This window comes from Brienomyrus brachyistius, chromosome 8 (assembly GCF_023856365.1).
Source record: "Brienomyrus brachyistius isolate T26 chromosome 8, BBRACH_0.4, whole genome shotgun sequence".
Taxonomy (NCBI): Eukaryota; Metazoa; Chordata; class Actinopteri; order Osteoglossiformes; family Mormyridae; genus Brienomyrus; species Brienomyrus brachyistius.
This window is the reverse complement of record NC_064540.1, coordinates 25,568,166-25,588,859: the sequence shown is the minus strand read 5'-3', so window position 1 is coordinate 25,588,859 and position 20,694 is coordinate 25,568,166. Positions and strand designations below refer to the sequence as shown.

At 41.6% G+C, this 20,694-nt stretch overlaps 1 protein-coding gene across 1 annotated transcript; it reads right to left on the bottom strand.

The window, feature by feature from the left end:
- Positions 1-1,149: 1,149 nt before the first annotated feature.
- Positions 1,150-19,383, bottom strand: LOC125746963 (CD9 antigen-like). The gene is made up of 8 exons (XM_049021562.1): positions 19,199-19,383; positions 10,776-10,878; positions 5,047-5,144; positions 4,792-4,866; positions 4,184-4,267; positions 3,908-3,973; positions 3,712-3,795; positions 1,150-3,092 (listed from the first exon to the last, which is right to left on the bottom strand). The coding sequence occupies exons 1-8, from the start codon at positions 19,265-19,267 to the stop codon at positions 3,027-3,029; spliced, it is 645 nt and encodes a 214-aa protein (XP_048877519.1). The 5' UTR covers positions 19,268-19,383; the 3' UTR covers positions 1,150-3,026.
- Between the last annotated feature and the right edge of the window lie 1,311 nt (positions 19,384-20,694).

Here is a 20,694-nt window from a genome sequence, read left to right as displayed (position 1 = left end):
GATAGGCCAAGATTTTAATCTAAACATTTTATCAAACACTTATTCAAGGGAAATTCTCAGGTAGCAGACGGACAACTTTGTGGTTTTAATAATGAGTATAGCAATTACAAGGACAAAAGACATTAAAAAGCTGTCCGTACTAATGGCAATTTAATAAACATTAATAGACAACTTACGGTGGTTTTGTTTATTCAGGCCGTCCATTATCCAGAAGAGCCCGTGTATGTTTTTTTTGGGGGGTGCTTGTGCATGGCACTAGTACCCCTGTAGTATGTCATCAAACCATGCTGAAAATACGTCCACATTAAATGTTTCAATTCATTATAACAGATATTTTCCTTTAATATCTATTTAATTACACTTTCCACGGTGTAAAACCACCTTTTCTTTTGCGATTATTTTAACTACTCCCATAATTATGTAGTGATATTAAAGGAAAACATTTGTTATAATGAATTAAAGCGTTTTAGAAATTTCATTAAAATAATTATCATTAAAAATGCGTTTTTAAATATAGATGTGGACACATTTTCAGCGTAGATGTCATCGATTATGTTGACTAATTGCTGCAGCACTACTTTGAAGTCTACACAAAAGTCTTGTATTTTGAATCTGACCATTGTAGGTAGGGCAGTCTCCAGTTTCGAGATATTTTTTACCCAGGTCTAGATTATGGTCCAGTTTTTTTAAAAATCAGCGTGGCTCATAATCGAAGGTGATGGAAGATTTATATAGCAATTTTCTCCACTAAAAGCACCATTTGGCAGCATGTTTATTTGTCTGGTTTGAATTTGAAAGAAAATACCTTTTGTGTCAGGATATCATTGCCTTGCTAAATGGTTTGATGATTTTACACAGAATTCAGTTTGAGTTATGCAATGCAGTGAACCAGAAAAACATTTTTCAAGTTTAGTGTGGGTGTTGCGCTGTTGGGAAGGAAATGGCATGTGAAAAAGCGAAAGACTGGTAATGAGTGGTAGAATGCACGTCACACTTGATTGCAATATGCATTTGCATCCAAGGTCAGTTCACCCATTTAAACAATTTTAACCATCAAATTTCCCAGTTAGCAATCTCAGATGAGTTTAAGAAACGCACAACATATATTTAAATACACTAATACTTACAGGTAGCTCAGGGAGACAGAGGTCAAGTAATTCTACAAAAGTTTATTAGTTCTCATTTCTACAATTTTGAAAAGCCGTAGTGCTAAACTGTCAAATTACACCAATTACATTTGAAGTTAAAATCTGAAAGAATCATGTAATTTAAAGGGTTTCTTTCCTCACTGTACACAGGTACAGCTCTTAGACACTCTCTTACTGTTCTGGCAATTGAGTTGGGAGGAATTATGTACAGCAAGTGATGCCCTTGATGAAATTCCTGCTAATGTTTGTTAAAAAGGTAGTAAAGACCCTATTCGGAGCTTAAAAAAGACTTCAAACATGAACGGTACCGTACTGCAAGCACCTGTAACTGTTTTTGTACTCAAATTTGGCTACTGTGTATGCCATTTCTTTTCTGTCTTGTCTTTTACCTTCCTATATAAAATATGTGAAGATGCATATTATCAGAGGTCTGTCTATTTCTATAATTCCTAATCATTCTATTTTTTTTAAAGGAGACAAATAAAAACCAGGTGGTGGAAAGGGTACAACTGAGAAAGTAGGCAAAATGTTTGTGAGAATGTTGTATGTTTGCTGAATATGACACACTGTGCCTCAGAATGTGGCTTAGCTTGAATTCCTTCAAGATAGACCTCAGATTTTACAAGGGACTTAGCGAAGAATTAGGAATCATGACAACAGTGCTAGTAAAATAAAATAGTGATCTATTATTTGCCTCACTTGTTCATCACTTTTGACAAAAGCATCTGCTAAATAAATGTAAATGTGATGTAAATGTAAAAAAAGTGTCAAATCCTCTCCTTCAATTTCTACCAAAAATTGTCTATTTTCCTACCCACAAGTAATAATTAAAAAAAAATCTATATAAATGAAGGGGTATTTTTCTGCTTTACAAATACAAAGGCACTCTAACAGTCGCCATATTTAGAACAGCTGTCTTTCTTAACATGGAAACACTCTCTACAGCTATAAGTCAGCAGTTCATTACACCCTTAATAGTGCATTCCTTTAAAAAATGGACAAAGTTAAATTCACACAAAATGTACATGTCACCGTGCCATCAATTTTATTTCAGGACTTGCACGTAAGGGAGCTGCATGGGCCACTCTCGGTTCTGCATGTCATATTTTATTCCAGCTGCCAACACTGCCTGGCATCACCTGACCTGTGTGGACAGTTACTAAAGGGCAGCCCCTTTGACTGGGTGCCACCCGCCTCCCCAAGTAATTCCTTCGGACAGCGTACCAGATATGAGTCTCCCTAACCCTTGCACAACATTGAAGGGATGTCGTAACTAATTTTAATATGTCTGCTTGACAATATTCTGAGGAGAGGACAAACGTCTTTACATGTTGGTGACCTTCCTTGGGAAAGTGATCAAGGAATGTGATTAAATTAAACTAGCGAAGGTGTGTATTTAAGCCAAGTTAATGGTATTAAGTGGATGACTGCTGATGTGAAGGGGTCAGTATCGCCCTTACATGGCATCAAAGTAGTCATATCACTATCAATCAGGCATTGGTCTTTGTGGAACCATGACAAATGGTCTCTGGTGGCCATTAAGGCTGTGGACATCACAGTGCAGCAGCAAGTGGCTCCGGCAGGACTTGCTCAGTCAATAAGTTAACGGGTTACAGGTGAGAGGGGAGGGGAAGAGGTCCGAGGAAAACCGTCCTGGCCCACATGAGGGGATCCTGGTAATGGCACTCATCGGTGACATCACTGGGCCAGACTGTGGTAATGTCGGCACGCTTATGTGGGAAGGGGGAATCCCCCCGTTCTTCAGCCTGTACCACCCTCAGGATGGCGCCATGGAGATTTGCTTGGCTGTGGCAGGGGGACCTGGGACAGAGGGAAGGCGTAAGGGTACTGGGGGTTGGGAGGTTGGGGGTAGGACCTCTAAATGACTTCTCGGTTGTTCCGTATCGCACAGCACAGCACCATACTGAAGATCATTCCGATAATCTGAGAGGGCGGGAAAGAGAGAACAGAACATAGTGAAGCACTAGTCAAGACTAGTTATGAAAATTGTATACAATAATTACTGTTTGTGGGAGATGTTTGCCAGTTTACAGTGATATTGCAGGCCATCTGTGAGAGTTTTCAATTGCATATACTGTAGCATTCATCCAGTGGCCACTTAATTAGGAATACCTGGGTGTAAGTATGAGTAGGACCTATTTTTGCCTCCAGAAGACCTTCAAGCGGAGATGAGTTGTGCTTTCAGAGAAGCCATTTTGTACACTTTTTTGGACAGAGCTGTGTGTCTTTTGTTTACTGCACGATTCCCCATCCAGTCTAGACACTAGTGCATGAAAATTTCAAGACTGAGGCTATTTCTGAGATGCTAGAAGCACCACGTATGGCACCACCTATCACACCACATTGAAAATCATATAGATTTGGAGGCTTAGTCATTTACAGCTTAATCAAACCGCAGCTGAACCTCTTGCCCCTGTCTATGTGCTCTGTATTCAGCTGTTTGAATTAGCAAGCAGGTGTCCCCAATAAACTGACCACTATATGTAAACTGCACTCATATTTCTTCTGGCGTCCCCAGATTCCCAGGCGTGTATTTCCATACCATGATTCCTGCAATGCCAATCCCCACATATCCAATGATGTAGAGCTTGTTGGTTAAAAAGTCTTTTATGGCCTCCTCGCAGTCCTGAAACACATTTCCTATGTGAGTTACACTCTGCACCTGCTTTTAGTTGTCACAGTTCATTCTTTCAGAGATCAGGCCATCTCAGAAGATTCCGCAGAGGATAACTCCCCACCTTCTTTTTTGGATCTATTTCAGGACACTGGGAATTGTTTGATGTGCTGCTTCCACAGCAATCCAACTGTAAGAGGAGATACAGAGCTGTAACTTCACCGTCAGGCCATTCCAGAAGTGAGTGCAACAGAACAGAGACATACAAACTCTCCCTAAGGTTGGAATAGTGGCAACAGGAGACCTGGAACGTCTGTACTCATGCTCTCATCAGATTCATTGTTAACTGCTGGGACCTAAAGGAGGTATCATCGCTAAAATGGACTGAAACTGCACTTACAACTTTGTGGTACATGTTCACCACTGTACTATTGTTGTTCTCATCTTCTGATTCACTGTAGAAGCCTTGCACTTCCTCAATGATCTGTAATGAAAAATATGAGTCACATGGCTCATATTAACATAGGCAATTTAGAGGAGCAAATTTACAAAAACAGCATGTCTTCTTTAGACTCTGGGGGGGAGGGGGGCACAGGAGCATCTGGAGGAAGCCTGTTCACACGGTGCTGGAAATGAAGTGCATGACCTTGTAGGTTTGAAACTGCAGTGCTAAACAGTGATCCACTGTGCAGCCCCAGTTAACACATTTCCAATTTAAAGATGAGCTGGGGATTTGTTGTATACTTTTATTTATATAATCAAACTATTCACTGGAAATTTGAGTTTGACACTTCACACTGAGCTTGTTTGAATTTTATAGGGTTAATCTCAAAAGCTGAAACAGTTTTGAAAACTCCCAACCAGCATTCAGGTAATTTCCTCTTTGGTTGTATGATTCATTTGCGTAGAATAGAAAGAAAACGTCACCTAATATACTTTGCTTCAAAACCCGAACAACCTAGGAGAGCTGTGTAATTCCCCGCTTCTTGGGGAATCTGGTACACATACCTTATCTTTGTTTAAAAAGCCAAAAATCCCAGCAGCAACCTCAGCACCAAAGATGACCAGGAGACAGGCGAAGAACTGTAAGCAGAGAGAGGAGGACAGAACATCCCCCGTCAACTGTGGCCAGATAGAGAGCACTTCCCAAAGTGATTGGTGCTTTGCTTGGGGTGTATGTAAACTATCCACAGTGTTTATGGAGGAGAAGGGCACTATATACATTGGGTAGGGGGGTCAGAATGAGGCAGAGTGTTTGCTCACCGATCCCAGAAGACATTGCGATTCCCGGACTGTCCCGCAGCACCCAAAGAAACCCACAAGCATCATGAGTCCTCCGACACCAATCAAGATGTACACGCCTGGTGGGAAGAGGGACCATCACTATATATATATATATATATATATATATATATATATATTGGGTATAGTTCTGGGTTCTAATAAATATTTTAAGGTACACAGTGCTGCTAGTACAATATGCTTGTATAACTGAACGGAAACCACGTTACTGTATTACATGGCAATAATTGGCCAGCAGAGGGAAACCGTTCTCCTAGGCAAAAAAAAAAACTTCAGCCCTTCTGGGATAATAAAAACGACTGTCCTGTAGAGGGTGCTAAAGTGCAGGTTAGACACTTATACTAACTCAATGTTGTCATTAAATCTTCAGAAGGCATATGGAGTTTGACCTCATTCAGCTCGTAAAGGGCAGTACTGGTAAAATAACCATTCTCTTATCACTTATAAAAGCCTGATGTGTAGCCTGGGACAAAAGATCTGTCATATATTGGGTGTTACTCACAAAAACTATCACAGTGTATGGCAGTTTCAGCATGAACAAAAAGTCTATGTATTACTTGGCTTTTGGAGTGATAACTTCTGCAAATACGTACCATAATCAACCTCTCAGCCTGCAGTGCTGCAGTTGTGCCTCAATGGTAATTTACAGTTATCAGTCATAACCAGAAGGGGGCAGTGCAACACAAAAATGTAGGTGGTTTTACAGAAACTAAGAGGCTTGATACACCATGGTTTGGGAATAGATCAGAGATGTCAATGAGAGAGAGAGACAGAAGTATCATTTGTTCATACAACACTTTCAAAATACCAGACAGCAGGCATATAATCTATACAAATCAAAAGCGCAAACTCATGACAAGTGCTAGATTTTAAAGCCATTGTATGGAATGAATTTTGCAAAATTTTCTTCGTAATTCATACCCCTGAGGTTCACAAAGAGAAACTCTGAACTGGGGAAGGACATGCGTGATAAGAACAAGGCTGATGTCTCCTGCTGGATTTTGAAAATAATGAGCAGAATGAACATCAGTGTGTAACTAGAGTAGTCCTAACTGAACACATCGCCTATGGTCTTTGCCTACTCTTAGCAGACTTTCATCAGCGCAGAGTGGACTTTCTGTGCAAATGCCAGCTTGTTAGCTAGCAGCCTGGCTCCGGGTGCTTTGCACTTGGAGACTGGTTCCATGGCAAGGAAAATCCTCAGGGACTTGTTATATGCAGAAGGATAAACACACAGCCCTGCTATAGATGCCGCATATTCTCTCACCACCTGTCACACTCCAATAATAATGCCAAGAATCAATATCTAACAGTCAATTTGTTATAATATTTCATTTTGAAGCAGCACAACATGTCATCATAAAGGAATGTGAGCTCGGTTAACTGTTAATAGGCATGTCATCTTTTGAACAAAGTAAAATTGAGTCCAGTTTAAATCTCCATCAGTCCAGAAACTCATCCACAAGGGGCAGACTTGCTTGTCCTCCGCCCACCTTGTTGAGAACCCAAGTGCAGATTGACCAGCTAACAAACTAAATCTATTTGCCAGTTCAAAGTGTTGGCCTTTTTATATGCTTTTTATCTTCAACTGCCCGCATTATACATATAATCTACTGTGCACAGTCAAGCTGCACACCTGTCAAGGTTGCATAAACGTCACTGTTCAGTTAGAGCAGAGTTTCCCAATCCGGTCCTTGGGGACCCACAGGTAGTCCACATTTTTGCTCCCTGGGAGGTAGCAAAAATGTGGACTGTCTGGTAGGGAGTTCGGAGAGAGCAAAAACAAGGACCAGCTGTGGGTCCCTGAGGACCAGAGTCATAGTTTGTAAATGATGAAGAACTTGTGTATTGTGTTGGGGGTACTTTTGTTTCACCAACTTCTGCCTTTTCAAGTTACGGCTGCTCAGATAAATATTCCCAATGTAGTTGAAAATGAGCTTATATTACGTGTTTAAAAAATGTACTGTTTAGAAAATTAAACAAATAAAAGGTTTCCATGCCATTGGCTTAGAAATCCAAATAGAAGAAGTGAATTAAACTGGAATTAAATAATTCCAGTTAATAAGAGCTGGAATTAAACAGGGCAGGAAAGCTCAGACCATTGATATTCATCAGCACTCTTGCGTTTGACTGCGACAACCAACAGTGAAGGTGAATTGTCCCGGAAAACAGCACAAGCCACAGATTCTGGCTTCACTGAGACCTGGCTAAAGCTACTGGGATGTGACAGCACCACCCCCATAATTAGAGCAGGTTACAGGGTACAGCTGGGGTTTTACAAAGGGGGGGGGTGGCTTTTATGAGTCTCCATTAACCCGGGGGTTCATGTGCATTTACAGTGGGGAGAGGGAGAGGACCCAGCAGGTGCCAGTAATGAGCTTAAAATGGGAGGATGCCCCCAAGCCCGTGCCGCCTACCCACAATGCCTCTCTCCCTCACCAATGTTTTCTCTCTCCAGCATGAGAAAAGAAGGCCACCATGAGCACCTCCCCCCGTCAATTCTCCAGGTCCCCAAACCATCTCCCAGTATCTCATTAGTGAGCGGCTTTGCCCAGTCGAGGGAGGCGTGAGGCCTCCCTGTGCCACTTTCCAGCAGTGACTGGCAGTGCCCTAAAACAAAGGGGAAGAGCGATAGGGTATGACAGACAAAGGCAAGGTTTGGCACAGCATCTGTCTGTTTGGGTCACTGTCTGGGGGGTGGGGGGGGTGCCACGGTGATTCAGTGAACTCCCTCTGGGTTTCACCCTCCTCATTATCAAAGCCCCCCCATTGTCCCTGGCTATAGGTGGGGCATGAAGGAGGGTGGGGTTGGTTACCATAATTCTCAGAGAGGGACTGCAGATGCTTCATAATTAATCCACTGGGGTGTCCTTAAGAGCGAAAACCCCATGAGAATTTACTTGTTGTTTACTTCTGAAATGTATGGCACTGAAGCCAAAAGCTCTTCTTCAGCTGAAAACTGCTGTACATTCAACTATCGATGTTCCTGTATATTTAGAATGAGACCTTAGCAAACCACACCCCTACTCTAAAGACAGGTGCACTGAACACCGTGCGTGGTCTGCATTAAGAGCTAGTGCTTTCATTCAGTGGTCATGGGGCCAGGTTCTGTAGGTGCAAAAACAACACAAAAACAAGAAATTCTGCCAACTGGTTGCTTGCAACGTGATGAACTCGCATCTACCCAAGACAGCCTACGAGAAAATATATTTAGGGAGCCACCAGATATTTTGAGCTTCAGGACATCTTCCACTATGGGCAAGCTGCACACACACCCACACACACACACACACACACATGCACACAAGAGACAGATTTTTATGAATTGTATTACATGGAGAAAAGCCCTTAAAACTCAGCTAGGGTACAAACAATTTAAAGTTGAGAAGCATAAAAAACTGAGAGGTGTAAAAGTATGAACTAGGCCCAGATGGATGCCACGGAATTTATGAAGTCCTGAATTTATGGCTTGATGGGTGTGCACTGTAACACACCTTCCAGAAATTTCCACTCAGCCCACAATACTTTGTTGCTGCTGAAGACGTTGGCCTCAGCCATGGGTATGCTGAAAGACTATAATGAGAGACAAATTGAAACAAAATGAAATGAGGGCACCGTCTGTTTTCATCCCTTATGCTTTTTAAAGATGTCCAAGATAATATTTATTGCGTTGCCATAGCGACACCCATGCGTGAGATTCCATAATCAATCACTGGTCTGTCATGTCACATCTTTTTGGTTGCGTTCTTGTGAATCAGATGCCACAGCAGAGAAAGAGTGCCGCAGTGCATCAGCAGAGCCATGAGTCACAGAGGTGGGACTTATGTTTGGACCAACGCTGGTTACTGTGCTCCATATTTGTGTGGGAATAGTGCAGCAGTACTAAACTTGTAACCAGTTTGAGGAAGGAAATGACATGTCTGCAAATTAAACTTAGCTTCTCTGGTAAACAGCACTATGTAAAGTGTGAGTAAATGTAACAGGATCATAAGCATCATGTTCCTATCTTATTTTATTTGCGTTGAATGACGCATGTGATGCCGGCATTTCAACAACCATCTTATGATGCAAGGTGTTCCCCTAACTTCAATGCCAAAATAAAATACCTTAGAAGCAATGAAAGACCTTCCTTGCATAGCTGCATGTCATATTATTACGGCATGTAATCTCTGGCTATGGGCCTTCCTGAGACAGGAGTACAAGTGAAGGTTTGCATAAGTTCAACGCAGCCTCCATACACATATGACTGCTTATTGCATCTTTTGCTTTGGTATTCATGCCTACAATTCCCTATCTGCCCTGAGTCATTAAGAGACCCGTATATAAGTCACATGTGCAATGTGCCGCTAAACCAAGCCTGTGTACTACATTCAGGGAACTCCTGCTGCAGTCCTGCCCCCACACCCAGGACAGGACTGCCTCTACTGGGAAGGGGCCAAAAGAGTGGAGTCTGATGACATCATATGATGAGACACTTCAGTTCTGATGTCATTTAAACAATGGGCTACGTTTTTCAAATTTCCTTCATTGTCTAATGAAAAATTACAATGAATATTACAATGGCTCTATCTGTTCTCCAATAATAGGCTTAGATTTCAAAATGATGCTACACAAGAGATGTAGAAGACGACATCATTTGCTTGCCACCAGTGTGAAGTCGTCATAGGGACTGGCTGGGATCACACGATTGTGTCTCCATATCTTAAAAGAGAAGCATTATTTTTCGGGGAATTTCCCTTCTAAATATTCACCATGATACTCCCCCACTTTAAGTGACATTGTCCTGTGGTTTACCATGTTTGCATTTATTCTTATAACATTTAGATCCACAGCTCCGCCCCCCCCCCCCCCCCCCCCCACCTTGTTGTGAAATGTTCGGTCCTTAAAATAGAATCAATCTCAAATTAGCTATCCTCAGGCGTTAGTGGGTCTCGAAAAAGCCATTTAATTTAGCGCAAGAGTCTGTGAAATACAAAAATAAGAATGGTAGCCATTAGCTTAAAAGCTTTTACGAGTAAATCTAAAGAATGCGACACTAGCAGATACCTAAAACATTTCATAAGAACAACTGATTGCCTGATATTGTTCCTGGGAAATCTTTGGTACCATGTCGGTAGTATCATTATTTGACCAGGTTAGACTTGACTTACAGTTATAGCCTAGCATGAAAATCTCAGGTACCTTTAAAGCCATGTTATTTTATCGTTCAACGTCATTCAAGAGCGTGATATTATATACATGATTGGGGAAATTATTTATTAAGTCTAATAAACTGATTATACTTATGCATAAGGATATACAAGCAGTCCCTGGATTAAGAACTTATGGAGAGTTCATACTTACGAACGAACTATGGAGTCTATTATATAAAAAATTCAGGTTAAATACAATGGTTTGTAATAACAAATGCACGCACTAGTTTGTGACACTCATGAAAACATTGTGTGGCTTTAGCAATTTGTCTGCTCAAGGTACGGTACAGTATCATATTTAGTGCCTTTTATTATTACTGTATAATAATAATAATAACAATTGTTATTATTTTGTGCTGTATTATTATTTTTCTGACGTACCTACAAATTCAACGTAAAGACTTAGGGAACAGATCTTGTCCGTAAGCAGGGGATTGCCTGTATACATACTGTATGGCTGAAGGTTTTTGGGGAGAAAGGGCTTGGAACTGCACTTACCCAAGTAGTAGGTGTCTGGTGCATTTTCTTCGCTGAACAATGCCCTGGTTTCTGGATCAAAACGGAGCCACAGGCCTACTGCCAGGACCAGGGAGCCCCCCAGCTGTGAAGGAGAGCAGGGAAAAGGCCAAGAAAATCAGATCAATCAACATTCACTTACTCATCCTGTTTAACCCAATGTCCTGGGTCTCCATTGATGATACACACTCCTGAAAGAAGGGTTTTTCCTAGACCTCCCCTCCCACCCCACCCACTATTTATTTTTATATAGCCCCCCAGGCTAGTTCTTTGTTTGAGTTGCACAACAAAAACCAACTGAATTTAGCAGTCATTCTTCTTTGACTCACACTGCGTGCACTGGAAGTGACGGTCATTTGACTGCACTGTGATCCACCAACTGGAACTACAACTGTTAGGTGTTGCCCAAGGTGGTTTGTGGGTGGCGGGGTTTGTGTTGAGGCCTTCGACAATTAGCAGCTCCTCGTCGAAATATGACAACCTAACACTCACTTGATATTCAATAACTCCCTGTCAAGAACATCTTGGTCTCTAGAAACCACGATGACGTAAGCTAAACACAGGAAAACACTCATTACTGGTTTATTTTTGTTGCCGATGTCAGCCCACAGGTAAACATTTTCTTTTCCTCTTACAGAATGTCTCTGAGGACTAACATTAGGGTCGTGTGATGCAGAAATCACAGGTTCTGGTTTGCTTCACAAGATGCTAGAGGTGGTGTCTTTCCTAGATATGCAGTTATCATCCTCAGCTTGGAAACACGCTTTTAGTTTTTGGTGCAGCAGAGCAAAGACATTATTTTGAGTTAAGGCAGAGATTAGCTACACAGAGTGCAGCAGTAATGTAGCAATCCTGTGTTCCTCTAACAGCATGGTGTGTCACATACGTCGCATCTTCTGTGTACGCCCTTCTACTTAGACGTGTGATTGGTGCCTCTTAACAAGCAACTATGACTGTATTTGACTTGGTCCCAACCCCAAAACTCATCGGTGCAAAGAACAATTTAAGTTTAGCATGTTGGGATCTGCTCTTCTTTCAAGTATACTGAGTAGAGGTCCCAGCCAGAGGTACGAAGGTCTGAACTTCTAGCACAGCACTCATCAGAGAAAAGTCACATTACTCCTAGATTTAATCTTTCAGTTTATTTGCTCAACAGATACTGTTCCTCAAATTGAACTGTTAGGTATAGAGAGAACTTCACCCATTTTGAAAAGGAGGTGAAAAGTGGACAGCCAAGACGTACAGTGACCTGGACACTCCCACGTCTCCTCACGTGTAGCCTGACCCACTCCCTGAGCCGGCGACCCCATGCTGCGGGCACAGCCCTGTTGCCTCTGGGGCATCGTTCCCGCCTCCCTCTGTACCAGTCTCCCCCCGCGCCCATTATCTGCCACACTCCAGTTACAACAGCCACCCTGTCTCCTCAGACGCGGGGACAAAGGCCTGCTGTCGGCCCAAGTGACACCACTCACAAGATGCACTCTCCCTCCCCACCATGCCCCCAGGGTCAGAGATGTAGACGAGATCCAAGCACAGACCTTTCCCCACGGGGGCATTGTTCGAACGTAACCCAGTTAAGCCCCCAATCTAAAGGATGCTCTCATGCTAAAATTTATTTCTAAACTTACAATACTTTAGAACTAAACTTGTCCATTTTCAACTTGTTCCAGCACTTCTTGAAGAACAGTGACTAACACAAAAAACATGCTACAACGGTAATCAAGCTGACAGAAATGAGCTCAGCCGTGATGAGTGTGATTACAGCGCGCAATGCATAAAACACGATTTGATGTATTTATGATAAAGATGAGATATAATCAGCAAGCAGCCCTTTTTATTTGAATAGTTTTGTTTACATGTATTGACAATACCTACATTTAATAATTTGATTGCTTACAGTGATTAAGAAGAAGCACAGAAATATGTCAAGTATTGTATGTGAAGCTTTTAAACAGGAATAACACAGAGCTTTGACCTCAGTTCCAGTTATTATAGTTTACAACCAGCTACAAAGCAATATAAAAGACAATATATATAAAACTGTCGAGTGTGGCTTTATGGAAAGTGTGTTACAGAGGCAGTTTTATGATAATAAAAGGCTTCAGGTGTTTTTTGTTTGGCCAACACAATGCTACACAGAGCAGTTTTGTCTCACTTAAGTTTTAAAGAGCAAAGTGGTTTATTGTTCACGTGAGAAATAGATTCATAGAATATACACCTGCCAAATGCCCAAACTCAAAGATTCTGGTGAAATGAAAGAAGAAATTGATACTAGAGTACAGTCACTATGTGTCAGACATAAATCCACAGCAGTGTGAATTCTAAACAGGCTTCTGTGGTGACTATTTGGACTCACACTAGGGGTGTAACAATGCACTGTGGCATGAAACCATTTATTAATGTTAACTCAGATGGATGGAATAGGCATAATCTCAGTTTTGTTTTGAGGTTTTATTTTTGCATTTTGAACTGCAATCTGCAGAAAAAGGAAAAGAACGCAAGAATGCAATAAATGATTTGAAAATACCCCCTTCTTTGTAAATGTACATGCCTAAAAAGGAATACTTAAGAATGGTGAGATCTTTGTTTATTTTCAGTCTTATTTTGAGTGTATCAACTAGCCCTGAATCAGCTATCCAACCAAATCGTGAGCAGATTGTATCATTACACCGGAACTCACATTGATTGGCCAAAACATTACAACCACCCCCATGTGAAGAGAATAATATCGACTATATCAGATAAACAGTGTCAAGGTCTGAGATCTATTACATGTTAAGCTAACATTCAGTGCTCGTGATCGACATGCTGAATGCAAAAGAAATGGGCAGGGATAAAGATCTGGGTGGCAAGGACCAAATCGTTTTGGCCTAATGACAAGATCAGAGCATCTCCGAAACAGCAAAGGTTTTGGGATTTCCATGGTCAGCTGTGGTGAGTAACCGCTGAGTAATCTGAGGATGGAAAAATCATAAACTGCGAACAGGGTGCTGGATGGCCATTACTCGTCAATGTGAGATGCGAATGAAGGCTATCCTGTCTGGTATGAACTAAGAGAAGGGCTACTGTAGCGCTAATGGCAAGTAATTTTAATGATGACCACAGGAGCCATTGGTGTATATAGACATTGGGCCTAATACACTTGAAGCCTCTACTAATAACCAGAAAAGAGCAGTGGGAGGAACTATTAAGATGTGTGCAGCATAACATATAGTAAATCTCTAGGAAAACCATCCATCCATCTATCTTCCAGAACCATTTACAGAGTCACAGTGAGCCTGGAGTCTGTCCCAGAAATCAGAGGGCAGGAGGCAGGGGACACCCTGGACAGGGTGGTAGTCCATCACAGGACACACACTTACAGCAATTATGAACACCAGCACAGGAGTATGTAAACCCCCAAACCTAGAGGTGTGAGGCCACCCTGCTAACCGCTAAGCCACAGCCTAGAAAAACTCCCCAAGTGTAGAATTACCTGATTCTTTTTGCTTTCCTGGTATTTCACTGTCACCTCAGAAACAGTCTCCAGCCATTAACTGCCATTTTTCATGCACTCGTAAGGTCACCTAATGTGCATTCCTACATTCCTGAAGGAAGTTCACAGGTCGGCCCCTTCTCAGCTGATGCATGGGGGGGGGGGCACAGTGAATGTTCTATAATGTTCCGGCAGGGCAATACGACAAACAAGCGAAAAGTTACTGCTACCATCCATTAAAAATTTGACTTTGATTCCTGAGTTGATACCTCGCACTCCTGATGTGCTTACTGCTAACTTACTGCAACAGAGGAAGAAATGAAGGGTTCTAAGTTCCCGGGCCAAGAGGCCAAAGCCAACTATCTATGCATAAGGTGTTCCATCTGAGGAGCATGACAGAAAGAGAGTGCGAGTGAGAGATGGAAGACAGAGCTGGAAAACTGACGGCCTGTACTGAAATGTAAACATGTGTCAGTGCCTGAAGAAATTCCAGAGAGAAGAAGAGAAAGCCTGAGGTGAGGGTCAGCGTGTCTAAGCTCCCCTCCATTTCTACTTTGCAGTTCCCATTACATCTTAAACACCCGAAAGCACTCAATGGGCACCACTGTCCAAGAACGACACGTCCCCATGAAGGTACACATCCTGGCGAATGCGCATGTTGGTGACACTCATGCCACCCACAGACACACCATTTTATCCTCATAAAAAAATCGACATATGAAGAAAGCCCCGCATATGCCTGCATATTCCCATTTTGCTGGTTTGATTTATAATCGATCTCATGCTCAAGCTTACAACAACAGTTGACATTACTGGGGCTCGATCCAACAGCCTTCTAACGCATCACTATTGAACCACTGCATGCATATATATGTCAGTTCTCAGGTGACAAATGCTGCAACTTGAATGACGCTGAGGATTATCCCTCACCATGCCTCAAAAAGAAGATCATATCAGTACTGCGTGTCTTGAGCTTCACGCCAGCTTAGCAGCTGGTTTATGATGATATTAATCTGATGTCTGTATATTGCCTCCACATGTCCCTTACAGAACATTAAAAGATATTCCTTATTTCCAGTGTAAGAACAGTGGGGGGCATATCACAGGAGTACAAGAATGACAATGATCATTTTGTTCTAGGCTCTACTTTGATAAAGGCAATTCAGAGCATTTTTACTTTGAGATAAGAAGCCATTTATTGGTTGTGTACAGTATCTACACATTAATCTGCCTAGTAAAAGATTAAATTGGCATTTGGATTCACACCAGACTGAAAAGGCCCTGGAACCCTGGGGGGGGGGTTGTTTTTTAACATTCCTGTTAACAGCAAGTATGAAACTAGGTCAGATGAAACTTTTCAAACAATGGCTGGCAGGGAGAGAGCACTATCCAGTGAGTGCTTTTCACAGAAAGGAAGACAATCACGGCAGACGTGTACATGGTCACACCCCGCACTTGAGAAGCACAGAGCTGATTAAGACTTGCAAAAACTGTCTGGGAGCTGGGAGGACTGTGCACAGTGCTTGTAGTGGGGAAGAACAAATGCTAGTACTCCTCTTTTTATTCAGTGCTAGCAGATATTGATAGGTGTCAGTACTCATAAAAGAGAAACTGTCAGGATTGGTGCCCATCTGACCCTGTCCTATATGTCATGTCCCCTTTTAGCCCACAGGTGGTACTGGTCATCCTGCTTCCCCCTCTCTGTCTTGTAGGATCACTGAACTGCTGTGTTGCTCAATGGATTCAGTATGTGGTGAAGAATTTCTCCAGTCTTGATGTCAAAGCTGACCAGAGGCCAGCCTCATCTATTATTTAACATTTATTGATTTCCTGTTTTCCTTAGTGCAGGGGTGTCAAACTCCAGTCCTGGGGTACTTATGTGGCTTAATTCTTTCCTATTCTATCAAAAATGATTTAGCTCAAGAGCTGTCTGGTAATTAGCACAAGGAGTTGAATCAGGTGTGTTAAATGAGGGGAAACCCAAAAATGTGCAGGGCTCCGGCCCCCCAGGACTGGAGTTTGACACTCCTGCTTTAGTGCGTGTTATGGTTTATCTTCCTGCCCCTGTTTAGGGTTACCCTTGTTTTTATGTTCTGCTTGTACTTTTGTTCCTAGTCTTTTCCTAGTGTTTGTTAATTGTAACTTATTCCACCTGTTTCTTGTTGTCCCATGGCTGTACTGCTTGGTTGATTTTGTTGTGGTCTACACCTGCCCCAAATTATCCCTCGTTATCTGTCTTGATTTATTTGCTTGCCCTCCCTCCACGTGTGAGTCAGTCCTTGCACTTGTAATCTGTAGTTTGTATATTTCTGGAGTTTGTAGCTTATAGTTGTTCATGGGCCAGTACTACGAAGCGGGTTTCTGGCTTATCGGGATAGCTTGTCGGATTTAAGGTAGTCTGGGCAAAATGTAAGTGAACAAATATGAAGTCCATTTAAACTGTGGTACCTTAAATCTGACAAGTTACCCCGATAAGCCAGTAACCCCGCTTCGCAGCACAGGCCACTGGTGTTTGTAGCTGTGCTCTTCTCTGTGCCCCTACTCTTCTGTGCTTTAATGGTCCCAGTCTAGCTATAGTTCCAGTGATTGTGTTTTTATTTTGCAGTTGATTTAGTTAGTGTCAGTTTTACCTGTTTTGACCCCTTTATTTTCTAGTTTCGGCCCTTTTGTTAGAGCTACTGCATGCATCATCCTTCCCGAAGCCAAACCCCGCCATAACAAAAACAAAGGTGCTGACACCGCTATACCACTGAGTACCAGTGAACTTCAAGCACTGACTATGTATAGTAAAGCATAAAAAAAATAAACTTTGTTTTGCCTGTCTGATTAATGACGATCCTGCTTCTCTCTCACTATGAGCCCCATGTGGGGCCAGCTCCTCTCCTACTGTTTCCCTCGCAGCCCTCACCTATCTGTCCTCACATCACTCTCTTCTGCATTTTCCCCCCCTGCCAATTTTCCTTCTTATGAGCCTGTTTCCGTGACCTTGCCGAGCTTTGCTGGGCTGTGCGAGTCAGGCATCTGTGTTAATGAGATGGCATGTCATATAAAAAAAGGCGAAAATGAGATGGAAAATGTTTCAAATGGATTCAAGCATTTATAGACAGGCATTTAAAAACGTGTAAAACAATTTAGCATCATGTCACACAGTGGTTAAAGCATGGTACTTATGACTGAAAGTCCCAAGCGGAAAGCTGCTGTTGTACTTCACGCAAAGCAATTAACCTAAATTGTTTCAGCTGTATACATCAACAAAGGCTTAGAAATCTCTTCTAGAACTTCTAAAAATGACATTGGATATAATTTAATGATGTAATTTTGTCACTGTGTCTCTCATATTTCTTCTCTCTGGCTGCCTCTTTTGGAAGCTATGGTCTGCCTTCAGAACATCCACACAACATCCACACCCCTATGAGCAGCGTATGAGTGGTGTGAGTGGAAAACTACACTGTATAAGAGTCTTGTCGCAAAATGAAAGGAAAAATCCCGCTACGGCTGACAGAGCTGTAGAAAACGGCAGCATTATTTTCCAGCTGGTAGTGTGTGTGTGTGTGTGTGTGTGTGTGGGGGGGGGGGGGGTCCCTTTTAAATGTATAATGGCTGAATCAAAGTTCAGTTGGCAGCCTGTATGCAAACTAATAAATATTCAGTAATTAAAAATTTATTAAAGCTTCTGGTGTAATGAATAAAAACCCTCGAAATAAAAGTCAAATACTCATTAGAAATTCGCCACTTTATGGGCATGAATGGTGGAGTAGCCAATGGAGCGGCATAACGGTGTGTAAAGTTTGGACAAAAGGTGGTTGGATGCCTCGTTTTTGTTCACATTTCTTAAATGGTCGTCAGCACAAGCAATTTAAGAGAATGTACACATGCACTTTATTTGGTAGGCTAATTTGCATTTAGGTGACCAATGGCCCTATGTGCAAAAGTTCTTTTAGGCTACTTTATTTCAGCTATGTTACAAGGGCAGGGGAAGGACGTGCCTTATTTGGCGAGAAATGACAAGTATATAAATAATGAGCACAAGAACACAGACCGAAGTCATATTCCATTTTTTTCCGCAAGTTTAACAACAAATTGGACTATCAGTCCAATCAGAGCTGAAAGGTGCTTTGAGTGTCATTTGATTTAATATAGTAATCCAATTAATCTAGGTTACAGTAATATGGAGTCTGTATTTATGAAACCCAAATTTTAATTTTATTTTGGCATTTTATGACAGACCATAACTTAACATGACAGAATACTAATATCCCGTTCAGGGTACCGTGCTCACGATTTGTAAGTAACAACACGCATTCGTTATAATTTCTGTGAGACTTCTTCACGGATATGTTAAAAAACAATTACGTAGGCCTATTTATGAACCGGTACTGAACTTGACTAATGTTTAAAAATGACAGGCTATAAGTAAGAATCTTCGTTATTGTTTTTTAATGCTGGGTCCTATGCATGGTTCTACTTTTTACAAGAGTTTCTCTTAAATATTTCTTATAATGTCAGCCTAAAACTCAGCTGTAGACTGGTCGATCCGTAAAGAGCATCACTTCGATATGAGTTGGTTGTAACCAAATCAACCCGAACGCTTGCTGACAGTGATCTGATTTTCAGAATGCTGACAGGCTTCACTAATAATAATAATAATAATAATAATAATAATAATAATAATAATAATAATAATAATAATACCCTTAAAAACAATATACTCTGACAAACGAAGCAGACCTAAAATACATCTCAGCTTTCAGTATCATATGAAACGCATTTGATCAAACTCTAACAGCATATGAGAGTCATTCTTTCCCCTCAATGTCTAGAGGTACTTGCAAGGAAATTAGTGGAAGATCAAAGAAGAACAACCTGTTAATCTAATTGACAAATTCAGTATTAACACTTACTGATCTTAACACTCTTGTGTATTACTTACCCAGAATATAAAGTTGAATATGTATAGCAGGTATTTCACACACTTCATCGCGCCTTGAACTTTGCTCATATTGACTGCGTTTCACTTTGACAGTACGTCCTTCGGCTTTTGAGCTCCGAATTCACTCCGCTCGCGAGCACAGCAGACCAGCGCGCCCTGTCAGCATCCGCAAATGAATGCTCGCGACGCCTTCTTTACGCTTCTTACCGCCCCAGAATATGCGGGGAGCCATGGGGGGGTTTTGGACAGGCGGTGCACACGCCTGTCACATTCAACACGCTGTATTACAACACGCTTGGCAGCTATTACAATATTACATATTAGTTATGTCGTTCGTTTATCGGGTGCATGTGCAGAATATATAACTGATCATCGCAGTAGGCTATATATTCTGTCTGCAACCTTCATAAAAGCATTTAAAGAAAATTAATGGAAACAAAATAGATGGGTTCCTTATGCAGGTGAAAATGAAGTGGGTTTCAGTAACTGTGTAACTGTGGTTTGTGCTATTAATAAATTAATAATTTACTGATTAATAAATGGACTACTACGGACTTTCATGCTGACCTTTTTTGAAAGCGTTTTCAATAAGGAATGTTAACACGTTACAAAACATGCTATTAATTAAGTAAATGGGAAATGACCCTACGTAAATAAAAGACTGAAATATGAGTGCATATTTTTTTTCCCAAAATGTCTAATAGGAAGGAAATTAATTTGATATTTCTGCATTGCATTAAATAGTGTTCGGGGTTTTTATTTGATTTCCTAATAACTTTCCGATATAAGCAACATTTCATTGTGCAGCTACATATAATAATTACATGAGTAGTGAACCGGACAAGCGATTCAGTGCGATGTTGTGACCCTGTGAGAAAAAAAGCATCTGCAGACAGCAATTACTGAGGCGCAGAGCTGAGAATAAGCGGGACGCCAAGAATGATAGATTCGTGGGGACAGTTGCACGGGGGGGGCACATCTAAGACGGCGCCTAATTAAAGTCGAAGGCTTTCAAGTTCCGTATTGCGGAAATTAGTCCAGAATCCTAATGAAGTTCCAATTAACCCATCACGACAAAAATGCATTCTATTCTTCATAGGTCTCTATCCTACCCGCCTCTTGCCTGGAAATTCCCAGGGAATTCCCTTGAAATGAATGGGTGCATCAATAAACATAAAGACAGTTTTGGTTGAAGACCAAGTGGCGAGCTTCTTCGCTGGCGCCCTACCCTCCGGATTGCAATGTCGGCGCCCCGTCAGAAGATGGCGCCCGTAGGGGGTTCCTACATTACCTGATAAAAAAGCTGTTATATGTCAATCAATTTTCAATAGCACATACTGTCCGACATGCTTGTCTGGAAAGTAATGTTATAAATGTTTTAATTTATCTAAAATATACTGCCTAGATAGCCAGCCATAAACTCTTACCTATAGACAACTCGTATTTATTCATTTTCCGTGCATAATTAATCACTTAGAGTCAGTGGACAGCAGAGG